The sequence below is a fragment of the Dromiciops gliroides genome, chromosome 4 (assembly GCF_019393635.1).
Source record: "Dromiciops gliroides isolate mDroGli1 chromosome 4, mDroGli1.pri, whole genome shotgun sequence".
NCBI lineage: Eukaryota > Metazoa > Chordata > Mammalia > Microbiotheria > Microbiotheriidae > Dromiciops > Dromiciops gliroides.
Window position 1 is genome coordinate 259,859,053 of NC_057864.1, and position 25,855 is coordinate 259,884,907.

Consider the following 25,855-nt stretch of genomic DNA (forward strand, 5'->3'; position numbering starts at 1 on the left):
TTCCTGGATGTGGAGAACATTTTCCATCATGAGTGAGAAGTAATTTTTCTAATTATGTTGGTGTTACCAAGTTTCAAAACATAAGCATGCACTTAATTTTACATTAACAGTAATAGGAGATACATAAATAGCTATACCAGTTTAGATTCACAACTCTTATTAGGTTAGCTCAAAAATTAGTAGGTTGCTGGGCCAAATATTATAAGTCATTGTAGTGTGTAAAACTATATGTGGTCACCTTATTTAGAACACCTGGGTCAGAAAGTTAGGAAAAGGCCTATCTAGCCTAGAGAAGAAAATACAGCTCAACCTGGCCTTCTTCTTCCTCCAAGTCCTCTGCCACCAAGAACACCTCTGAGAGAGTCTAACTGAGACTCTGAGTGTGGAAGCTTTTTCAAGGTCCAGAGGAGAGGTGGTCCTTACACACTGCTTCAAGCTAATTGGTTAGCATCAACCAAATCCATTTGTTCACTGGACTTGAGGATGGTCCTGTGTGTTTTCTCATACTTTTCTTCCTCATATTTGTATCTTCTTACAGTTCAATAGCATTCCCTTGCATTCATATGCCATTACCAGTTCAGTTTTTCTTTAGTAAACAGGCTTCCATTTTCTAGTTTCTATGTGGGTTTTTCTTTTTGTTTTTGCTACCTCAAAATGAGCTGCCATGAATATTTTGGTATAAATGGGACCTTTCTTTCTGTCTTTTACCTCCTTGGGGGTAAATACCCAACTATAGTGGGTTTGCTGGGGCAATAGTAGAAATAATTTCATGACTTTTTTTCTTGTTGTTGTTATATGTGTGACAGCATTCCTGCATTGCCTCCAACACTAGTTATTTCCATATTATGCAAATCTTTGTCATTTTCAGAGGATGTAGAGGGAAGTTTCAGAGTTATTTAATTTGTATTTCTCATTATTAGTTATTTGGATCACTCTTTCATATGATTCTTCATAGTTTGCATTTATTCTTTTGTTTATATTCTTTGCCCACTTACCTCTTGGGCAAAGGTTCCTGTTGGTATATATTTGTTTTGTTTTGTTTTTTTTTGTGAGGCAATTGGGGTTAAGTGACTTGCCTAGGGTCACACAGCTAGTAAGTGTTAAGTGTCTGAGGCTGGATTTGAACTCAGGTCCTCCTGATTTCAGGGCCGGTGCTCTATCCACTGTGCCACCTAGCTGCCCCCTGTTGGTATATATTTAGGTCAATTCCCTACATATTTGGGGTTTAACAATTTTATTGTAAATATTTGATGCACATCCCCCTACCCCCTTGACAATTTCTCAGTTTATTCTAGCTGTATTAATTTTGTTTCTGCAAAAGCTTTTTAATTTGGGGTAATTTAAGTGATCTCTTTTATGATCACTTCTATCTTTTATTTGGCTAAGCCATAGTTGTGAAAGGTATTTCCTTCCATGCTCCTCTAAAGTTTAATAATGGCACTAGGGATGTATCATATCTGGACCAACTACACTTGTCAGCTTTTTCTTTTGAAGTGCCATTCAAATTCTTCATGTGGTATATCAGGGATTGAGGATGTAGGCTTGGAATTCAGTGGTGCTTCTGTCAGCAATGATGAAAATAGATTTGTAGAGAAATGCTGACAAATTTGTTCTCTTTTCTGGCTGTTTTCTTCCAGCCAGTTGTATTTATGGATGCCCTTGGTATGATGTAGCTCAGTTCCATCTCATGCTAAGCTTTCTATATAGCTTTGTTAGCAGCTGTCTTCCATGTCCCTGAGGGTGATGCCAAGGTTAAGAGAAATATTCTTGGTTCTAGCCCCAATCCAATGCAGATTCTTATCTTTTACAAAAAGCCTTTTCTAACTTCTCTTAATTTTAGTGACCTCTCTCTTTTGTCCATTTCCTATTTTCCCTGTATACAGCTTGTTCGCATGCATTTCTTTCCTTGTTGTCTCCATTAGATTGTGAGCTCCTTGAGGAGCAGGGCCTGTCTTTTGCCTCTTTTTTTGCATTTTATAAATAATAAAATTCTATAATGATATTTATAAAATAAGTAACATGGAATAATAAATAATTATATTATGTAATCATGGGAATAAATATTTTTATTTCTATAAACAATAAATGTTTATTGACTGAGACTCTACTCATTAACCAGGTCAAATACCAAAAAATAAAATAAAGCAATTAATTGAAACATATGAACAAAATATAGCTAACAGTGAAAAAAATTTGCAACAAAATTCTTAACCTCTCACAAAGCAACAGAAAACAGTTCTCTCACACCCCACACTCCCCAAAGTCCCACGCCAATTGGGAAAAAAAAAATGAATTTTTTAATGGGGTTTTGGGGGTTGGTGGGAGGGAGAGAGAGGGATGTAGGGGAATCAGGGATTGAACTAGTCCCTTTCTGCTCTCACTTTATGGTCCTACGAGTCATACTTGACTGTCTACATCTGCTTTATTATATTTACTTATTAGCTGCATTACCGGAGGAGAATATATAAGGTCCTTGAGGGCAGAGATGATGTTTTTCTTTTTTCTTTTCCTTTCTTATTTTTTTTGTCTTTGAATTTCTAATCTAGCCCAGTGCCTACCCCAAAGCAAGCCATTCACATTGCAGACGCCTAATAATTTATTGAATTGAATGGATTCGAATCACCGAAGTTCCCTTCCAAAGCTTTATTTCATGAATATTCATCCAGGAAAGGAAACTGACAAATAGAATTAAACTTCCCTTGTGTGACGCACCTCCTGCCCTCAGGGGGCGCTATGAACACTACTGTCGTAGAGCTCCGCCCTTTATCGACGCAAGCGCAGATCCACCCAGGAACTAAGGCGCTTCTTCCGCTTTTTTATGCGCCTGCGTGCCACTAAGCGCAGGCGGGTGCTTTGACCTGGAATTTGTCTACCTTGTTTGGGTTACACCCTAAACGCGACCCGGTAATCTCGCGTGATTAACCTCCTCTCTGCGCCTGCGCAGAACATTCTAAAGCCGAAGGTCGTGCTGGGAAGAAGGGTCGGCTTTGGGCTCGGGGGCCGCTACGCCATTTCAGTCTTCGCCCGTTCGCTTCGGCTAAGTGCCGAATCGCACACCCTTCCGTCAAGATGCCACGGATTATGATAAAAGGGGGCGTGTGGAGAAACACAGAGGTGAGTGTCGTCTTCCTGTCACTATCCCTGGCCCCCTGCGGTGGTGTATGGGCATGTGCTGTCTGATGATAGAGCAGTGATGGGGGCGGGGAGGAGGTGTTTAGAATGCTAGAGTATGTAAAGTTGGAAGGGACCTTAGGAGTCCCAAAGTCCAAGTCGCTGTAAGGTCCCCCCTGTGCTTTTTCCTCTTCCTCAACCTGTCCTTTATAATTTGGCGCCATCGTACCTTTCCAGGATCGTCTCATTACTTCCACGCACTCTTACGGTCCAGGCAAGACTGGACAGCTGGACAGCGCTCCATCCAGGACAGCCTGCATCCATCCTCCCACCCTCGTTGTCTTTGCTCCTACTGCCCCTTGCTTCTGGAATGCTTTCCCTACCCACCACCTTTTAATGTTGAATTTTTCTTGATGCTTTAAAGCCCTATTTAGACGACACTCCCTCCCGGAAGCCTTTTACAGACTCATCATCTAAAGAGTTGGAAGGGGAGTTCAGTGCTACTCTGGCTCTACGCATGACCTTAAAAAAAAAAAAGAATTCTCACAGCTACGTAGGTCATAGGTTTTAAAGCCGGAAAGGATTCTAGAAGTCATTAAATCCAACTCTTTTATCATTTTACAGATGAGACAGCAGAAGCCTAGACTTGAAAAGTGCTCATCCAGTCTTTGCTGACATCTAACCCATTGCCTCCCAAGATACCCATTGTCCTTTTGGATGGCTCTGATTTCTAGGGAGTTTTTCTTTGTATCAAACTTAAATTTGTTTTCTTCCAACTCAGTAACAACAACAACAACAACAACAGCAACAAAACAGCTGATGTTTATATACTCCTATAGCGTTTGCGAAGTGCTTTATGTATCTTATTTTTCCCCTCACTAACACCTTGGGAGGAAGATGCTGTTATTATTACCATTTAACAGATGAGGAAACTGAGGCAGACTTTAGCGTGACTTGTCCAGGGTCACATGGGTATTAAGTGTCTGAGGCAGGTTTTGAATTTAGGTCTTTCTGATTCTTAAGTGCAGTATTCTATGTATTCTACCACCTAGCTGCCTCTTGTACTACTTGTACTTGTCTATTTTCTGAACAAGTCTAATCCTCCTTCCAAATGTTGGCCTTATTTTATTTATGCCTCAGTAATTTTTATTTTTTGTTACACTGAACTTGACAATTACCAATAAATACAAACATTTCCATATTCCACAAGCAGAAAAAGGATTATGTATAAAACTACAAATATTGCTCATAACTTGTTTTTTTTGTTTTTTGGTGAGGCAATTGGGGTTAAGTGACTTGGCCAGGGTCACACAGCTATTAAGTGTTAAGTGTCTGAGGCCAGATGTGAACTCAGGTCCTCCTGAATCCAGGGCCGGTGCTCTATCCACTGTGCCACCTAGCTGCCCCCATAACTTGTTTTTAAAAGAATATAATTCAGTTTGTTAGTTTTGGAGTTGTCTTGCTCCTATATGTCTAGCCTCTGAACCTTCTCTGTACTTTTTCAGTTCTTGATGACTTCTTCCCTCCCTCCCTCTCTTCCTCCCTTCTTCCCTTCCTTCTTTCCTTCCTTCCTCCCTCCCTCCGTCCTTTATTTCCTTCATTGTGATAACCTTTCCTTGTAGCAGATAAACATAGTCAAGCAAAACAGATCCACACATTGGCCATAACAGAAAATGTCTATCACTTTCTGCATCTCTTGTCCATTACTTCTCTGCAAGTGGCATCTTTTAATTCTTAAATAGGTTGAAGACCTGTGTTCAGATTTGAATGGGCCCCTCACTTAATGTTCCTGGGTTTCAGTTTTCATGCTCCAGTAGATCTGTGTTCTTGTGGAGTATTTGTAGACAGCTTTCATGTCCTGATGAACTTTCTCTTCTTCAGGTTGAGTACTCCAATCTTTTTCATTTTCTGGGGCCCCATTTGGCAATAGTAGTGAAATAGCACATTTTCTGCTGGAAAACTATATAGAGGAATGTGTACCTGAGCAAAGGTTTGGTTATAGGAAGGAGTGCATTCTGGGTATGGGGGAATAGCCTGAGCAAGTATTATTCCCAGTAGTCCAGATTTCTGGAAGATAGAGTGTATGAAGGGAGAGTAATGTGAAATAATATTGGAAAAGCATATTGAAGCCAGGTTGTGGGGTATTGTTCCAAACTAAGGAGCCTTGCATTTATAAACAGTAGGCAAGGTGTGTTTAAAAAATTTTTTTAAAAAACATTTTTTTTTTAAGTTTTGAGTACCAAATTCTGTCCCTTCCTCCCTTTCCTTCTCTGAGACTATAAACAATCAGATATAGGTTATATATGTGCAGTTATGTAAAAATTTCCATATTAGTCATTTTGTACAAAGGACTGGAATAAAAGAAAAAAAGTGAAAGTGAAAAATACCATGCTTCAATCTATGTCCAAATAATATCAGTTCTTTCTCTGGAGGCGGATAGTAAACTTCATCATTAGTTCTTTGGGATTATCTTGGATCATTGTATTATTGAGAATAGCTAAGTCATTCACAGTTCTTCATTGAACAGTATTGCTGTTCCTGTGTTCTATTCACTGCACTCTGCATTAGTTTTCAGTCTTCCCAGATTTCTGTGAAATGATCCCCTTCATCATTTCTTATAGTGCAATAGTATTCTGTCAAAGCTTGTTCATCCATACCCCAATTTATGGGCACACTCTCAGATGCCCATTCTTTGCCACCTCAAAAAGAGCTAGAAATATTTTCTATATCTTTAGAGTTTGTTTGCTTAGCGCTAATCCCCTGCAATCTACCCTTCCTCTAATTCCCTTTCCCTGCTTCTCCCGTTTCCCTTCTGTTTCCCTGTCAAATAAAATATATTTTTGTACATGTGTGTATAGGTGTGTACTCTTCCCTCTTTTGACAGGATCAGATGAGAGCAAGTATTAACTGCTTCCCCCCTGAAGGAGGGGACTTCACCTTATTTCTATGTCTGCTTAATACATCCCATCCTGATTATGTGAGAGAACTCCCCCCCCCCCTTCTTCTTTCTATTCTCTTCAGATCAAGACATAACAGAACCACTCCCATGTCTTGTCTAATTGGGCTCCCTCTATGATTCCTGATAATACTAGGGCTCAGAGGGCACACATAATATCCAGATATTGTAATGTATCATTTTCCCGCAGTTAATGTATTGTCAACACTGTTTGGAGATGTACCAGTGCCCTGGATCTACCCATGAAGTTCGAAGCCCATTGTAGAGATATTCAAAACCAGTGTCATAATAATAGCAATAGGTGAACTTTATGTAATGCTTTAAAGTGGTTTACATATATATTTGCTCATCTGTGACATGGGAGCTACATTAGTTATCCCCATTTTATTGATGAAGAAAATGAAGTCGAGAGAGGTTCAGTTTCTTGTAGATATTAACACAGTGAGTGAATGTCAGGGGTAGAATTCAAAACTAAGCCTTCTGGACTACATGTCTAGCCTTCTGTTCACTGTGGTATAGTGGAAAAGGACTCGATGGAGAAGTCAGAAGAGTTAGTACCAGATCTCCCAGGTGTTAGCCCTGTGACTTTGGGAATCCCATCACCTCTCCTGGCCTCAGTTTCCTCATTGGTGGAATGAAACCATTGAATCATAAGATTTTTTTAAGGTCTCTTCTGGCGCTACAATTCTCCATCCTCTCTTTTTGGGGGGTGGGGCATGTTCCCTAACCTTGTGGAAAGACCACAGAAACCTTATCAGAACTAAGTTTTGTTGTTAAATCCTTTTCTGGTTCATTTCCTTAGGATGAAATTTTGAAAGCAGCTGTTATGAAATATGGGAAGAACCAGTGGTCTCGGATTGCTTCACTTTTGCATCGAAAATCAGCAAAACAGTGCAAGGCCAGATGGTATGTGCAAGTCACTGCAGGGAACCTTGGAAAAACTTAATGTGTACTTAATGGTAATGGAGGCAACATGGCAATTCTTTGAATTTAATTAAGGAAAGAGCTGGAATTAGGGTGTAGTGTAAAGATCTGAGAGTCAGGAAAACTAGGTCCTAGTCCTGGTTCTCTCATGAACTTGTTTGACTTTGGTTAAGTCACTTCATACATTTGGGCCTCAGTTTCCCCACAAATTGGAATAAGCATACTCCCCCTGTGGTATAGAACTATGATGGTGGGTGGAATGAATGCATCAGGACTTTGGAAACTCTCAAACATAAATGGAAGTTACAAGGAGCTTAGGAATAGATTCTGAACTAAAAATTTGACATTGGGAAAATTTGCTCTTTGTTCCCACTGTTCCAGTGAAAAATAGTGTGTTTAGTGGAAAGAACAGTGAACTTTGAGTAAGGTAAGACCTGAATTTGAAACCTGCCCTAATAAAAGCTTGGTGACCGTGGTCAAGTCCCTTAATCTCTGAAGTTCTGTTTCCTCATCCATGAAATAGGGATAATAATATTTCTTATGCCTATGGTTGATGAATATCAAATGAGATATATGTATATGTAGTGCTTTAACATGCCTTGAAATCAGTAATCCTGAATAAATATTTACTATTATTATCACTGTCATCATTATTAAACTTCGAAAGGTGGTAGATAAAGTGTTGAACTTGATCCTTGAAAATAAGTGTGGTTTCATTAATTGTATTTGTATTCCCAGCACCTAGTACAGTGCCTGATATGTAGTAGATGCTTAATGATGATGACGATGATTTAGTAATGTGTGATGTTTTTAGGTTTACAGTGATTGTCATATATCACATATCATATCACATATCATATCATATATCATCATATGATACCATGTATTATCTCATGATCCTCACAACAACCCTGTGAAGTAGGTATTATCCCCATTTTACAGATAAGGAAACTAATGGTAAAAGAGGTTAAGTAGTTTGCTATCAGTCATATAACTTGTAAGTGTCTAATTCCTTATCAGGTCTTAATAAACACTTGATTGATGCAAGTCTTGTCTCTGATACTTACAAGCTATTTGATTCTGGGCATGTCACTTAGCCTTTCTAGGCCTCAGGTAGCTTTCTAAGAGTATGTTACTCACGGGATGTTTTCAAGAAGTTGCCTCACAGGTCCTTGATATGTTTGAGGGAGTATCATGGGAGTATACTCTGAGATCACAAAAATTGATTTAACCTCGACTATAACAGAAGTACCTCTTATTTGCATTAGGAGATAGTAAAAAGCAAAAACCCCAAACTGTTATATAATATGTTAAAATACGTAAAAATGCATTTTAAACTGAATTAGGCCATAATATCATCCTAAACACATTTGGGAATGTTCGCGAATAGGAAAACCTGACCCGAAATGGAGATGGACCTTATGGGCAGAGTGGCTTCGACAGGGGTAGTGGGAAGGGTCTCAGAGCAGTTAGGGGGAGGGGCCAGAGACACTAACATGCAATAAAAAAAGAGGAGGAAGGTGTCCTGGAAAGGAAGGGAACAAGATAATCTTTTAGGACAAGCATGCTTTTAGGACGAGAAACTTATAAGGGCTCCATGAAGGGTACAACAGAATCAATTCAAGTTACTAGTTATGTGATAACACTGTTTCTTTGTGATAGGTATGAGTGGCTGGACCCTAGCATAAAAAAAACAGAATGGTCTAGGGAGGAGGAAGAAAAGCTTTTACACCTGGCAAAATTGATGCCAACACAGTGGAGAACCATTGCCCCAATCATTGGGAGGACAGCTGCACAGTGCTTGGAGCACTATGAATTTCTTCTGTGAGTGAGTCTTGAAAAAAACATTTAAATCATATACCATTTAATGCTGTTGCTTTGTAAATCTTAAAAATTTATTTTGAACTTAAATACAAAACAAGAAAAGAAAAAAAATTGTCACATACACAGCAGAACATAAGAGAGGATTCAATAGAAAATAATAAATTTCCATTTCAGGAAAATATATGTAATAAATGCTGCACATTGTTTTCAAAGCTATCCAGCTTTTCTTTGCTTCCTTGTAGGTTTTCTTACAGTTTAATGTGTTTTTTGGGGGAGAGGGAGGGCGTGAGGCAATGAGGGTTAAGTGACTTGCCCAGGGTCACACAGCTAGTAAATATCAAGTATCTGAGGTGGATTTGAACTCAGGTCCTTCTGAATCCAGGGCCAGTGCTTTATCCACTGTGCCACCTAGCTGCCCCCTCTTACAATTTAATGTTGAAGAAAACTCTGGATTACTTAAACAATATTAGATCTGAATAAAAGTAAAGGAGCTAATTTATTTATTTACTTATCTATTTATTCATTCATCTATTTATTCGTTCATTTGTTTTGTTTTGGTTTTTTGCGCAGCAATGAGGGTTAAGTGACATGCCCAGGGTCACACAGCTAGTGTCCAGGGTCTAAGGCCGAATTTGAACTCAGGTCCTCCTGAATCCAGGGCTGGTGCTTTATATACTGTGCCACCTAGCTGCCCCCAAGGAGTTAATTTAAAAGAAAATTCTTAAATGGTTAAAATCAACATCAGTAGCCTTACATTGTTTAGTTAGTATTAAGCCTATCATCTGCTAACATGAATTGATCAGGATTGTTACTTGTCTCAAATTTCAATTAAATTGAAGAAAAACAGGGGAAAAATAGCATTTAAAATAAAGAGTGCTTTCCATTTGTCCTTAGGTTAATAGGCACAGTTCTTTGAAGTTCTTTTTTACTTGTTTTATTAGTTGAACACCAACTTGATTTCAGTAGTAACATACATAGTATGTCCAAATCTAACTCCTCAAGGACATCTCAAAGACCTGAATTTCACTAGAATGAGGTTTTGAAAGCTGTGGTTACTCTAACATGGAAGTATTTTTTAAGCACGTGAACAAAAATCAATTACCCCATAAGACTTCTTGGGGATAGTAGGATCCTATACATTTTAATTTTTTTGATGTATACCTTCTACTCTAACCCTTATTTTAAGAATCACTTAACTCTGAATGAACACCTTGAGGTCAGAATGGTAGGCTCTGTTTAGGGAAGAAGGAAGTAGTCTCTAACAAATCATTAACTTGGCATCTAAACCTTAGGCTATGACTGTTTTGGGTCTACAATCCCAATGTTTTTTTTGCTGCTTTTAAAAAATGTGACCATAGCTAGGTTAAGTAATCTTTTCACAATTTATCTATTTGTGGAATGGGGCTAAATGTCCATTTAAATGATTTGTAACTCCTAACATAGTGTGTCCTTGATCCTCTTGAAAAAGGGATGCTATAACTGCAAAAGGATTTTACTTTAAAAACTAATGGCCAGAGGGCAGCTAGGTGGCGCAGTAGATAAAGCACTGGCCCTGGATTCAGGAGGACCTGAGTTCAAATTCGGCCTCAGACACTTAACACTTACTAGCTGTGTGACCCTGGGCAAGTCACTTAACCCCAGTTGCCTCACTAAAAAACAAACAAACAAAAACTAATGGCCGGAGGGCAGCTAGGTGGCACAGTGGATAAAGCACCGGCCCTGGATTCAGGAGGACCTGAGTCCAAATCCGGCCTTGGACACTTGACACTTACTAGCTGTGTGACCTTGGGCAAGTCACTTAACCCTCATTGCCCTGCAAAAAAAATTAAACAAAACAAAACCCCCCAAAAAACTAATGGCCACAGAGAAAGAAAACCACAAATTAATATCACTAATGAGTATTGATGCAAAAATTTTAAATAAAATCCTTATGGGGGGGGGTGCTAAAGAATTATATCCAAAAAGTAATTCATTATGAATCAGTTGGATTTATATTAAGGATTCAAGAATCGTTCAGCATTAGGAAAACAATGAGCATAATTCATTCTCTAAACAACAAAGGTAACAAAAACCATGTAGTTATTTCATTAGATTCAAAACTAGAGGGTTTTCTGGTACCAACAGAGGTACAACAAGTATACTTAACTTTCTCCACTATTATTCAACGTAATTCTAGAAGTGCTAGCTATACAATAAGAGAAGAAAACAAAGTTAAAGGCATTGGCAAAGAAGATGCGGATGCCATCATGGTTATGGTTATGTAGAATCAATGAAGAAACTAATTGAGATGATAGCTTCAGCAAGATATCAGGATAAAAACTAAATTCACAAACTTAATAGGATTTGTATACAGTACTAACAAAAACCAAGAAATTATAATCATATCTAAAAGCTAATAATAGCTAATAGCTAACCTGGTGTTTTAAGGTTTACATACACATTGGTTCAAAATCACTACAAACAATAGCATGGAGCAGTGGATAGTGAGTTGGCCTTACAAGACAGGAAAACCTGGGTTCAAGTCCTGCCTCATACAACCTATCCATGCTTGCCCATCCTTGTTCATGTTCTTCTAAAAGTTCACCATAGCATATCTACCCAACATATTGGAGGCCTTCCTCATTTTGTCCTGACATTGACAAGGTACCAGTGGAACACTCTGTCCACTTTTAATCTCTCATTGTCTTGTGACCAGTTCATTTTCATTTCTTGTCATGTGATGTCTTTTTTTTGTTGTTGTTCCAGTTCCTTATTGGTCATATGCAATAGCCTGCTCACACCCATCATGTGCCTTTCTGTTTGCCCTCTTTTATTTTTTTAGTTCTCATTTTTAGTGCTTCAAATGCAGTTGTAATCTGCCGTGTTATTATAATAGCAACAACCAGTAGAATATTATTAATATTGAAAGATTGACTTTCCCTTTCATGGAACTCTTGGGTCAGTAGAGGAGCTTCACAATTTTTTGAAAGCAGTCCAGCCTGCTCTCCTTTGCTTGTTTAACTTTGAGCCTAACTAAGTTCATCTGTATTGTCTGTCCAAGATATACATACCATTGGACCGCCTCTGGCATGCCCATCCAGATGCTTGTTGAAATCTTGGCAATCATCTTTCCAGTGTGGATGGACAGGGCAAATTTCTTAGAGGGATTATAGTTCTCTTCTGTAGGATCTGGGGCTTAATATGATCTGCTCAATGTCATCTGCAAACAGGAACATCTCCAGGACATCATCATCCATAGGGAATCCCTCATCGACAGAGATTTTGTGCTGAATGTCCATCATCACAGTGTGGAATACCTTTGGAGAACATGTCTCCTTTTTTATGCCAGGGCGATTTTTGTTATATCTTCTTTTTTTTTTTGGTGAGGCAATTGGGGTTAAGTGACTTACCCAGGGTCACACAGCTAATAAGTGTTAAGTGTCTGAGGCCAGATTTGAACTCAGGTCCTCCCGACTCCAGGGCTGGTAGTCTATCCAATGTGCCACTTAGCTGCCCCTTTGTTATATCTTCTAATGAATTTTGAATGTTTTGGACATGTAGTTGGGAGATAGGTAAAGAGCCTGAGGGTGGCATTTTGTCTTACTGAATAAAAAATCGTTTTCATAAGTGATGAACAACAAACACAGTGAAATCATATATTCTCTCCATCTTTCAGGTACATAGATGAAGGGAGGTGGTATATAGGTCTGTAATTATTAATATCCTTTCAGTTGCCCTTTTTTCCCATGCTTTTTGTATTTTCCCCTCACCGAGATACCTTGTTATATCAGTCCCTCAATGTACTGTCAGTTGTACTGCCTCCAGTAAAGATCACATGCGCACATACACACTCACTAACACTCACTAACAATCTCTTTTTTTGTCTCTTGTCTTTTCTCTTTTGTTCTCTTTAGTACTATTATTACTTCCTCTATTAAGCACATATGGGGCCATTTTAAGGTCCAGGTATAGTAGTTGTACTATCCTTGATGGAGAGAACACTTTGTTAAAATGGCTTTTGTAATTCTTTTCCATTTTTCTAATGTTTCTTGTTCTCCTTCCATTTTTAAAAAAAGTATTTTATTATTTTCCAGTTACATGTAAGGATAGTTTTCAACATTTGTTTTCATAGGATTCCAGATTTCCAAATGTTTCTTCCACCCTTCCTTCTCTCCCTTCTCCCCAAGACGAAAAGCAATCTGATATATTGCTTTCCACTTTAATCCTTTTTTGGGGGGGGGAACAATGAGGGTTAAGCGACTTGCCCAGGGTCACACAGCTAGTGTCAAGTGTCTGAGCCCAGATTTGAACTCAGGTCCTCCTGCATCCAGGGCTGGTGTTCTATCCACTGAGCCACCTACTTGCCCACTCCACTTTAATCCTTGAATGGCTTTGGGATGACCTGGTTTATTTAGATCTCTTGCTAAGCTTTTTTTTGAACTGGTTTTAATCTCCACTGTTTCATGTGATGATACTGTCATAATTATCCATCATTTTTGTAAGCTTTTAATTATTTATATTCTTACCTACTGTGGTTCTGTTTGTCAAATAAATCAGAGGTTTCCCGTCTGAGGTCATTTCTGGACTTTTTTTGGTCTTTTTGTCATGACAAATTTCATTGGTTGAACTTATTTAAAATAATTACATTTGGGGCAGCTAGGTGGCGCAGTGGATAAAGCACCAGCCCTGGATTCAGGAATACCTGAGTTCAAATCTGGCCTCAGACACTTGACACTTACTAGCTGTGTGACCCTGGGCAAGTCACTTAACCCCCATTGCCCCTCAAAAAAACAAAACAAAACAAAATAATTACATTTGATTTCTATATAATTTTTGTTGTCTGTTTCCTATTTTTTATTTTAAACAACTTGTTTAAATAGTTGCAGGGTTGTTTTCAGTCATAGAATATTTTTTTCATTACTTTTCTTGAGTTTTTTTTAAACTAATTTTGATTTTAACTGGCAAGTTTATGGTCTGACTAAGAAGATAACTGATTCAGCTATGATGGGAGCTGATTCCTATCAACAACACATCTTTTTCTGTTAAAATATAATTTATTTTGTTTTTTATGGTATAATTTGGTACTCACCAAATATGATGCCTGCTGATTTTTTTTTTTTTGGTGAGGCAATTGGTGGTTAAGTGACTTGCCCAGGGTCACACAGCTAGTAATTGTTAAGTATCTGAGGCTGGATTTGAACTCACGTCCTCCTGACTCCAGGGCTGGTGCTCTATCTACTGCGCCACCTAGCTGCCTCCTGCTGATTCATTTTTTGAAGAGAATATTCATAGTATTGAGGTGTGAAGCTTTTCTGTAAATTTTAAGTCTTTGGCCTCAAGTCATTTCTCTTGCACCACACTTTCCCATATATTTATCCTATCCTCACATTTTCTCACATTTACATTTAAGTTAGCAAGTGACAGAGCATATTTTGATTTGATTAGGAGGATCTTAGGGGCAGCTAGGTGGCGCAGTGGATAGAGCACTGGCCTTGGAGTCAGGAGTACCTGAGTTCAAATTCAGCCTCAGACACTTAACACTTACTAGCTGTGTGACCTTGGGCAAGTCACTTAACCCTAATTGCCTCACTAAAAAAAAAAAAAAAAGAAAGGAGGATCTTATCAACTTCTTTGTATAATTTGTTTACCACTAAATCTTAGCAACCAATGTTAGTGCATAAACTGCAGTTATTTTCTTGGTGGTCTTTTTGAAAATTTTTATCAGTTTTGCAATATTTGATGACCAAATATGCTATGAAATAATCTTGTTGCCTGTGGATCTAAAATTTACAATGCCAGCTTCTTTCTTTGTCATTCATCTGTTTAGCTGCAAATTCCTTTTTCTAATTTATAGTAAGAATCCCAAGATGGATATGATTTAGCTCCTCTAGGAATATGTCTTTTGGCTTGGTCATTGAACAAGGACCTCACATTTAGAATAGCAACAGTCAGAGTTTGATGATGGTTTGAAAATTGTGAGATTCTTAGCATCTTCTGCTTGGTTTCCTGCCCCTCTGCCAGCATCCCTGCAGTAGTGGAAAGAGTTATTCCCAGGACTGAGGGACATTTTTTCAATACACCTGCAAGACACTTTTGACAGAAAGAAAGGGAAACTGTCAGTAGTTTAAAATGGACAGGGGATCACAATATAAAAGGTCACACTATGAAAATGTTAGAGGAGAATGAGATCAGGGATCACAAGTATGGGTTAAGAAGAGATTTTTTAAAAAATCTAAATAAGGAAGAGAGAACATAAAAAATAAATTAGAAAATTTTGACCTCATAAAAATTTAAAAGATAAAATCAATGAAGACAGAATTAGAGAAATAGCAGTGTGTGAAAAATACTTGTATCCTTCCATAAACAAAAGTCTGATAGCCAGAATAATACAGGGACTTGATATTTCTGGAGTACATATGACAGAGTGGTGGTAGAGGGGACAGAAAGAAGATGCTAAAAGTCACCGGTTTTAAACTAAACATTAGGGGCAGCTAGGTGGCGCAGTGGATAGAGCACCGGCCCTGGAGTCAGGAGTACCTGAGTTCAAATCCGGCCTCAGACACTTAACACTTACTAGCTGTGTGACCCTGGGCAAGTCACTTAACCCTAATTGCCTCACCAAAATAAATAAATAAATAAACTAAACATTAACTGTGAAGTAAGGTGTTTTGTATAACAATTGTTTTCTGCCAGCTTTTATTGAGTAAAAGTAGTAAGAGTGGCTGAGAGAGAGATGATTTCTTTCCCCCTTCTCCCCACCCAGGATTTTCAATTTTGGCTATTTTGTAGATAAAACCCTAAAGCTGGGGGAAGTGTATGTGTCTTAGAATTAATAGTTTGAGTAATCTGATGTCCTTTTTCCAGAGATAAAGCTGCCCAAAGAGACAATGAAGAAGAAACGGCAGATGATCCACGAAAACTTAAACCTGGAGAGATTGATCCAAATCCAGAAACAAAGCCAGCCAGACCTGATCCAATTGATATGGATGAAGGTAAGTGGTTTTCCATGAGAAAATAGTTGTAGTTTTAAATTGCTCTGACACTTCTGTATCTTACCTCTTTTGGGTTTCTTCTTAACTTTTGGAAATCGTGGCAATTATTCTTTCTCTTATTTCCAAAATACTTTCTCAAAAGCGGTTTCCATTTTTTGTTCCTTTCACAAATCAACTGCTCTTTATCCAGTAGCTCTTTTATCCAATTGTCTTCAAATGAACAGTGCAAAATACCCATGTAGTTATTGTGGGGAAGAGATTAAGATGGGGAGCCACGACATCTGATTCTCCTATGAGTAATTTAGGTTGCCTTGGGGAAGTTCAGTGACTCTGTGCCCCATTTTGCATAGGTATTTGACATTGAGAATATCTCATTTATCCCAGTGGTGTTGTGAGGATCCAGATAGGATGTTATTTGTAAAGCATTTAGCACAGTACCTGGCACATAGTAGGTGCGATATAAATTTGAGCTACTATTATTACGTCACAGGGTTATTGTGAGGGTCAAATTAGATGATAGATATGAGAATACTTTGCAAAAGTTTAAAATGATATACAAATGCTCCAATTCTACACAAATATGTAAATCTTCAAATTGACTCTAAATAGTTACTCATGTTAGTAATGCTATTTTACTATGAAGGCAAACCTATAAAGGGGGATGATGTTAAAGGGAAATATCTTGAAGGAAAAAGATATTTGGAATATGAACTGTTTCCCCCTGTAGTATGTGCTTGATTTCACTAGTGATAAAGAGTTGATGAAACTGAAAAGATAAAGTTTTTTGGATATCTGTATGAGTATTGGGTATTTAATTTCAGTCTTTTAAAAAAAATGCTTATTTAGAAAGGGCTAATCGTATAGGAAAGTGCAGTAAATTTCATGCCAAGAAGAAAGAATCATTTGTACTACATAGATTCATAGTATCTTGCTTTTTCTGAGGGAGAGGTATTAAGGATTTTTTTTCTCCCCACAGATGAGCTGGAAATGCTCTCGGAAGCTAGAGCCCGTCTGGCAAACACCCAGGGAAAGAAAGCCAAGAGGAAAGCAAGAGAGAAACAATTGGAAGAAGCCAGGTCTGGTTTTCTTTACAGAGAGTCATTTGCTAACCAAAACAGAGTCACAAACCCAATGAAAATATTGTGCTTCTTTTCACTATTTTGTGAATGCTCAAGAAATTGTTCATCCTTTCTTATTGTTAGTCCCTAGTCTCATTGTCCTAAGAATTTGAAGGTATCCTACTTCTTTCCTATTAAATAAACAATATAATTATAGAAATAGTGGGTTTTCAAAGTTATGATGGATATAATACTTTTATTGCTTGGAATTTACTTTTTACTAGCTATTTATATGCTGTCCTCTAACTGTTTCAGAAGCAAATAAAGAGGATAGTTTATAACTCATAGTTTTATGATTAGGAGATCATTGATACTCTGTTTTGACATAACTGCTGATTAACTGATTAGTGTGAGACCCTATTGGCACATCAGGAACTCTTCTGACTAAAGAGAGAGTTCTCTCTAACTAATTCTGGATTTTTCTTTGAACTTTATGGAAATGCCTTTTCTTCTAATTCTAGAAGGAAAATTTGCTCTTAATTTTCTTTTGTTAGAGACCAGGTGAGTGTTTGAGATTATATCCCAGTAAGTCTTTCTCCTTTTTTCCTATTTTCATTGCTTTCTTTTATTAGTGGGTTTCTTTTGCTTAGCTGTCTAGTCACCTAAGACAAGGTATCGGGTTGTTATATAGGATTGCCCTTATTTGCTCTCTGAGACCAAATTGTTGAATAATCTTCCTGACTTATATAGCTATCCGTAATGGTTCCAAGTTTAAGAGTGTCTAAAGCTTCTTGTCCTGGTTACTAGAGCTATTATGGTTGGTTTTCTTGTTTTTAACTGTTACTTTCCATACAGTTTCAGTACATACAGTATCAGGGTCTAGTTTGAGGTCTCTTTTAAATATCATAATTCAGTTTTAACCAGGGCAGGCTATCTATCCAGACCTGAAAAGGCTGCCTTTTTTTTTTTTTTTTTTTTGGTCATACTGTTAGGAAAGGGGCAGGAGCAGGAAGACATATTTTCTGCTCCATCCCACCTATGTCTCTTTCCTCACCTCTGTATTTGGGGATAGGTATATGAATAAGGTATGGTCAAAGAACTAGTCTGTCTCTGTCTCCTCCTCCATAAATCCTCAGAGCTATGCATTTAGAATCTGGCAAGTGAACTTGAGAATCCTTAATTGTGATTGATATTTCAAATTTGATATTTTAAAGATTCTGAAATTTTTTTAAAGAAAAGGCAAAATAGCTCACTAAAATAGTATTTATCCATTTGTTTTTTTCATAAATTAGATTGTCCGATTTAAATGTAAATAGTAAGCTGTCTGCTTTACCTTATAAAGTTACAGATCATTTTTCTTTTTTCAATTTTAATCATTTTCTCATTCCTCAGGCGCCTTGCTGCTCTCCAAAAGAGAAGAGAACTTCGAGCAGCTGGCATAGAAATTCAAAAGAAAAGAAAAAAGAAGAGAGGAGTAGATTATAATGCAGAAATTCCATTTGAAAAAAAGCCTGCTCCAGGTTTTTATGACACATCTGAAGAAAATTATCAGGCACTTGATGCTGACTTTAGGAAGCTACGACAACAAGATCTTGATGGGGAGTTAAGATCGTGAGTAGCTTTTCTAATTTTTCTTTTGCAAATTTTCATTATAAACTGGGCCATCACAAAAGGCAGTCAGATATATGGAGTAAAACCTTATATAAAACCCTTAACCATTTAACAAAATAAAACCAAATACATTTTTTTTATTTAAATAAAAGTATTTTATTATTTTCCAGTTACATGTAGAAATAATTTTCAAGATTTGTTTATATAAGATTTCAAATTTTTCTTCCTCCCTCCCCCCCTCCCCTAGACAGCAGGTAATCTGATATAGGTTAAATATACATAATAACATTAAACATATTTCTGCATTAGTCATGTTATATGAGAAGGATCATAGCATAAAGGAAAAACCTGAAATCAGAAAACCAACAGCATCAAAAACAAAAGAAATAGTATGGTCCAATCAGCATCCATATCCCTCAGTTCCTTTGTCCATCCCCCCCCCCCCCCCCCAATCATAGCCTTTTCCATCATGAGTCCTTTGGAACTTTCTTGTTCTGTTGGATTGGTGAGAGGAATCTAATCTATCACAGTTGGTTCACACATAGTGTTGATGATACTGTGTATAATGTTCTTCTGGTTCTGCTCATCTCACTCATCATCAGTTCATGCAAGTCCTTCCAGGTTTCTCTGAACTCTACCTGCTCATTGTTTCTTACAGCACAATAGAATTCCATTACTTTCGTATACCACAATTTGTTCAGTCATTCCTCAATTGATGGACATCCCCTCACTTTGCAATTCCTTGCCACCACAAAAAGAGCAGCTATAAATATTTTTGTACATGTGGGTCCTTTTCCCTTTTTTATGATCTCTTTGGGAAAAAGACCCAAGAGTGGTATTGCTGGGTCAAAGGGTATGCACAACTTTATAGCTCTTTGGATATAATTCCAAATTGCTCTCCAGAATGGTTGGGTCAATTCACAGCTCCACCAACAATGCATTAGTGTTTCAATTTTCCCACAGCTTCTCCAACATTTATTATTTGCCTTTTTTGTCATTTTGGCCAATCTGATTGGTGTCAAGTGGTGCCTTAGAGTTGTTTTAATTTGCATCTTTCTAATCAATAATGATTTAGAACATTTTTTTATATGGGAATAGGTAGCTTTGATTTCTTCATCAAACTGCCTGTTCATATCGTTGACCATTTCTTAATTGGGGAATGACTTGGATTCATATAAATTTGATTTAGTTCCCTATATATTTTGGAAAGACCAAATAAATTAAGCAACAAAAGAAAGCATTCCTCCTGTGTCCTTTCCGAGTTTAACCGATCATGTTTAAAAGCCTATATAACATTCCATATCCATAATTATGTACCTCTCCATTAAAAAAAAAAGATTGTTATCTTTTGTTATTATATCACTTTTATTCACAAATATCTTTCCTCCCTCCCATATCCAGCCAGCCATTCTTTGTAACAAAGAATAAAAGGAGGAATACAAAAGTAGTTCACCAAAACTAACCAATACATCACCTGAGCCCAGTTGTATAGATAGTATTCTATACCCCTTCTATTTCACTTCTGCAAAGAAGAGAGGGGCATATATTCACATTTCTGTCTTGATCACTATAATTACACGACATTCAGTTTTGTGTTTTTGTTCTTTTCATTTACTTTGTTGTACTTAGGTATATTATTTTCCAGGTTCTACTTACTTTGCTAAATCTTCCCATTCTCTGAATTCTTCATAATCATCATTTCTTATGTAATAACAATATTCCATTTCTTATGTTACAACAGTATTCCATTATATTCATATGCCACAGTTTGTTTAACCATTCCCCAACATATGGTTATTCTCTTTATTTACATTATTTTAGCAGAAAAAGTACTGCTCTTAATATGTTGGTGTTTATGGATCCTTTCTTTTTATCACTGATGACCTTGAGGTATATGCCTAGTGGTGGGTTCTCTGTGTCAAAGGGCTTGGGAATTTTATTCACCTTATTTCTGTTTTCCAAATTGCTTTCTAGAATGTTTGTACCTGTTTACAGCTACACCAGTAGCCCTTCTGCACTGACTATTTTAATCTTTTATCATCTTTGTCAGTTTGCTAATCGTGAAGTGAAATCTCAAAATTTGTTTGTTTGTTTGTTTTGGGTAAGGCAATTGGGGTTAAGTGACTTGCCCAGGGTCACAGCTAGTAAGTGTCAAGTGTCTGAGGCTGGATTTGAACTCAGGTCCTCCTGAATCCAGGGCTGATGCTTTATCCACTGTGCCATCTTGCTGCCCCCAACTTGTGGCATTTTTTTCAATTACTTTATGCAATTAAAACTTTTTTTTTTTAGTGGTAAAATTTGTTTTGCTCATTTTCTGTTTTGGTTGATTTTTGTTTTCCAGGATAAGTATAGAAGATTATACTTTCTGGATTAGACTGGGCTTCTCAAGAGCAGGGACTGTTTTTTGCCTTTGTATCTCCAGCTTTCAGCACAGTACCTAGCATGTAATAGGTGCTTATGAAATGTTCGTTGACTTGATTTGACTAGGTGTTTGAGAGTGATGCATTTCAGAATGAAAAAGTTGTTCCTGACTTTTTTGGCTTTTGGCAAACAAGTTTTTGTAATCAACATTCAGTTGGAAAATTATATAACTTTCCCCCTCTTTTGTCCCCTATACTTCATGGCAGTGAAAAGGAAAGTAGAGATAGGAAGAAGGACAAACAACATTTGAAAAGAAAAAAAGAGTCTGATTTGCCATCTGCTATTCTTCAAACCAGTGGAGTATCAGAATTTACTAAGAAGAGAAGCAAATTAGTACTTCCTGCACCTCAGGTAAATTTCAAAATGATTTTTTTCATTGTGTTTATTATTTATTTTTTTAGTGAGGCATTTGGGGTTAAGTGACTTGCCCAGGGTCACACAGCTAGTAAGTGTTAAGTGTCTGAGGCTGGATTTGAACTCAGGTACTCTTGAATCCAGGGTCGGTGCTCTATCCACTGTGCCACGTAGCCGCCCCAGATTTTTTTCATTATGTTAACCATCTTATATTTTGAGTCTTTATGACAGATATCCAAAGCGGAAGCTCCCTGAATTTTTTTTTTTTTAAAGTGAGGCAATTGGGGTTAAGTGACTTGCCCAGGGTCACACAGCTAGTAAGTGTTAAGTGTCTGAGGCTGGATTTGAACTCAGGTACTCCTGACTCCAAGGCCCGTGCTCTATCCACTGCGCCATCTAGCTGCCCCGAAGCTCCTTGAATTTTGTTCATTTTTCTTTACTTACTGGTTGTCTTATTAAATTTGGAGGCTCCTGGAAAAGAATGGTGGAACTTCCTGTGACATACTACATAATCTTGTGTCAGATGAGCCCTAGAAACATATTTATTTGTTTCTAGTCAAGATCCCTAGAAAGACAAGTGTCTGTTCTGGCTTCAAGTTACTTCCACACGGTGGACCTGGGAGATGCACGGAGCCTGACTAATTCTGTGACTTGAAGGAGCCTTGGAACGTGGCTTGAATCCTTGGAAAAGTGTTTTGCCTTTCTTCTGCCTTCATCTGAATGGGAAACTTAATGGGTGCTCTTATTTTGTTGGGGGTGTGGGCCTGCTGGCTCTATCGACTTCTCCCATATTCTTCCTTCCTCTGGGTTGAGGTATTTCATCTGAGGCATGGTTGGTTAGAAATGCAGCATAACACTGAGGATCAGATCTTGTTTTGTTCACAGTAACAACACCTATACAGTCATCTCTCAGTCTCATACAGTTCCTTCTCTGTGTAGTAGTCAGTTTAGAATGAGGCAGAAGGGCCAGGACCTTTTCAGCCCAGCTGTGATTGGCGAAGCTACTTAAATGGATCAACAGAAGCCTGGGTACTTCTAGGTAGTCTGCAATGGTGGAAAGAGTACTGAAGTACTATTAATTTGTCAGTGTAGGGTTAAAAAAAAAATCTGGAGGTTTAAGTGGAAAAAAATGTCAGGGACCCTTGAGGATGCTGTTTAAGCAAGGTTTGCAGAACCCCTTAAGGGCCCCTCAACCTTTCATATAAAACTGTGCTTGCACAACAGGCTTGCCCAAACATGCCCTCCAGACATCCTGGCCCCTTCCCCTTTGTTATTTTTACATTCCTACTCCTTGTACATCTTGTTTTCCCAAACCCCTGCCCCACTAGCAAACATCATTGTCCTACAATTGCCAGGAATGCAATAGAATGCAGTATCGCTTAAATAACCCTCAAGTATATAAGTAACCTGTGTACCCTCAATAAAATGCCTTCTTTGCCATAAACACGAATGCCCTTCCGATCCCAGCTTTGACTCTCTTTGTTTCTGCGTCTTCCTATAGCAGCTTCGGATTCTGAACCTTCATAGCTGGCCTCTGAAGGAGGCTGTTGGTCACAAAGAAATATGCCTAAGGTCAAGGCACACATGAGTTTTCTGGGCTGCCTACAGGAACTTGAATTGACTTTGTCATGTTTTAGTGTGATGCGGTGGAAAGAGTGCTGTCTTTGGCATCAGAGGGGATGGGTTTAAATATGGATGCTGCTACTTAATATCTAGGCAACATGGGACAAATCACTTTGCCTTTCTGGGCCTCGGTTACTCGTCTTATACCAGATGGCCTTTAAGGTTCTATCCAACTCTAAATCTATGCAGTGGATAAGGGTGAGTTACTATTAGTAGCGTTATTCATTATGAGGCTTTACAAGTGGTTCTTTTCTTGGAATGCATTAGCATTTCAGTTTTGATGAAATGACTTTGTAATTGCTGTTACTGAAAAATAGACCTTTATTTCTGAAGATTCTTTAACCCAGTTAGCCCTAGTCTTGTGTATATTTTTTTCACTTGATTCTCAGGATTTAAAAAAAAGTCCTCACTTGGCAAATTAATAATACTTTAGTCTGGAATAATGGAAAGAGGACTACCTAGCAGTACTCAGGCTAATTATAAAGACCTCTAGGTTTTAATACTGTCTTTACTATTAACTAGTTGGGTGATTGTCCAAGTCATCTTATTTCTCTCAGTCTTAGTTTCCCCATCTATGAAATGAAAGAGTTGTTGGACTAGATAACTTTAAAACTTTATATATGAGTATAAGTATATTAACGTATTAAGCATTTTGAGACGGTTATCATTTGAAAACTTTAGAGCTAAATTTAAAAACTTACTGTAAGTTTAGGAACAATCAATAACATTTATATTCAAATAAAATAAAAATCTGCATAAACCCATAAATTCTAAGTTATTTGCAATTTTTAAAAAAGACATAAAGAAAAAATAAAATATCCTGTTTGCTTCCATGTTTCCTTCTAGAACTAATACTTGAAAATTTCAAGCTGTTTGACTTTTGGGATTATAATATTACTTAGATTGTTGATTACTTCCTTTTAGATTTCGGATGCAGAACTTCAGGAAGTTGTAAAAGTTGGCCAAGCAAGTGAAATTGCACGTCAAACAGCAGAGGAATCTGGTATAATGAATTCTGCTTCCAGTACTCTTTTGTCTGAGTATAATGTCACCAACAATAGTATTGCTCTGAGGACACCCAAAACTCCAGCTGCCCAAGATCGAATCCTGCAGGTGAACACATTTACTCTATACCATGCAGTGTAATAATGTAAGGTAGTTTTATGACATCATGAAATAGAGCATGATACTTTGGTTTTGTTGTTGTTGCTGTTATTGTTTTTGCAGGGCAATGAGGGTTAAGTGACTTTCCCAGGGTCACACAGCTAGTAAGTGTCAAGTGTCTGAGGCTAAATTTGAACTCAGGTCCTCCTGAATCCAGGGTTTATTCACTGCGCCACCTAGCTGCCCCCACTTTAGTTGTTTTTAAAAAATACTGTCTTTTAGTGCAAATAGCTTGAGATTGGGTTTTTGAGATCACAGTTTAATAGACATTTGCCTCTTGTTTAATTCAAACTAAAAGAAGATTAATTATTTTAATTTCAATTTTACTTTCTAAAAGAGAAACACCTCTTTGATTGTCATTCCTTTAATCCGTTTTGCTTAAAGTATATGAATGAAAACCTTGAGTCAGCTATGTGTTTTGAATGGTTACAACTTATTTTAGTACTTTAAGAACATCTAGACTGATAGTTTTTGTCCAGTAGTTTTAGCTGACCATTTGTAGAGTTTGTGGCTTTGAAGAAGAGAGGCAGTAGAGGGTTGGGAATATGGGCCAGGAGTTAGGAGCACTAGCTTCAAGTCTTTGGCCACCCTTTTTTTTTTAGTGGGATGACGTTTGCAAAGTTACTTAACCATTTTGAATCTTAGAAGAATCTGTAAAGTTGGGGATAATATTTCTTTTAGTTGTTATGATGAAAGGGTATGTGTACATTTTGAGGATATCTTTGATGAAAATATGAGAAGAAAAAAGTATTGTTTCATTGATGATACTTTATAGCAGATCATATCTTTAGTCATATAGAGGCATAGAAAATTCAAGATTGTCTTTTTTTTGTTTTTTTTGTTTTTTTTTGCGGGGCAATGGGGGTTAAGTGACTTGCCTAGGGTCACACAGCTAGTAAGTGTCAAGTGTCTGAGGCTGGATTTGAACTCAGGTACTGCTGAATCCAGGGCCACCTAGCCACCCCCGATTCCCTTGTTTTTTAAAAAAATTATCATTATTACAAATAAACATTTAATTGAGAGCAAGACTTAGTGGAGCAGATTCCATCCTTAAAAGGCCTCCTGCGGCCCATTGGCTCACATACATATGCTATGATCATGTTCTTTGCAGATGCTTTTGTGCTGATTTCATTAAACTCTGAAAACTGTTAATGAGATCCATGGCCACTCAAAAAGAGATTGTTTTCATAACACAAGAATGTTTATGGAGGTTGTAGATGTCTGCTAAGTTTTGGTCATTTTTACAAAATGAAAAGTGCAATGATGAGTCTAAGGAATCTTAAGTTTGCAAACCTCATAGACTCTTGAGCTTCCCTTAAAGCCCAGGTGCTGCCTTCTTAAAGGAGGCCTCTCTCAGTCCTCCTGTTTGCTAGTGTCCTCTCTCCAGACTTTGCTTTGTACCTTTTTTTCTATTTAGTTTTCATGTATATGTTGTTTCACCTAATCGAAAGCAAACTTCTTATGCACAGGCACTTACATTTTTATTTCTGTGTCTGTGTTTTACCTAGTCCATGGTAGACAGTAAATGCTTATTGATTTGGGTAGAATTGATTAAACAACTTACACAGATTGCAAATTGATATCCAGCATGATTATCTATAAAGTGAGGATGGTAGAAAATTATCAGACTTGTTGAAACTTTTAAAAATTTATTAATCCACCAGTACTTATTAAATGTCTACTGTGTTCCAGTCACTGGTAAGTGCAGGGATACAAAGACAGAAATGATGTGCTCCTTGTTCTCAAGGAGCTGACATCCTATCAGGGAGACATGCCCATAAGTACATGAAGAAGCTATACAAAGTAGGTAGAAAGTAATTTTGGGAAAGAGGGAACTA

General features: G+C 37.6%; 1 protein-coding gene across 1 annotated transcript in view; it reads left to right on the forward strand.

Moving 5' to 3' along the window:
• The first annotated feature begins 2,856 nt into the window (after positions 1–2,856).
• CDC5L (cell division cycle 5 like) overlaps positions 2,857–25,855 on the forward strand; it is a 50,159-nt gene continuing 27,160 nt past the window's right edge. The window contains exons 1-8 of the mRNA XM_043964040.1: positions 2,857–3,114; positions 6,870–6,973; positions 8,654–8,815; positions 15,659–15,786; positions 16,763–16,862; positions 18,237–18,455; positions 21,083–21,227; positions 23,778–23,966. Coding sequence (XP_043819975.1) covers positions 3,070–3,114; positions 6,870–6,973; positions 8,654–8,815; positions 15,659–15,786; positions 16,763–16,862; positions 18,237–18,455; positions 21,083–21,227; positions 23,778–23,966 — 1,092 coding nt within the window. The 5' untranslated portion in view covers positions 2,857–3,069. The remainder of the gene's footprint in view (positions 3,115–6,869; positions 6,974–8,653; positions 8,816–15,658; positions 15,787–16,762; positions 16,863–18,236; positions 18,456–21,082; positions 21,228–23,777; positions 23,967–25,855) is intronic.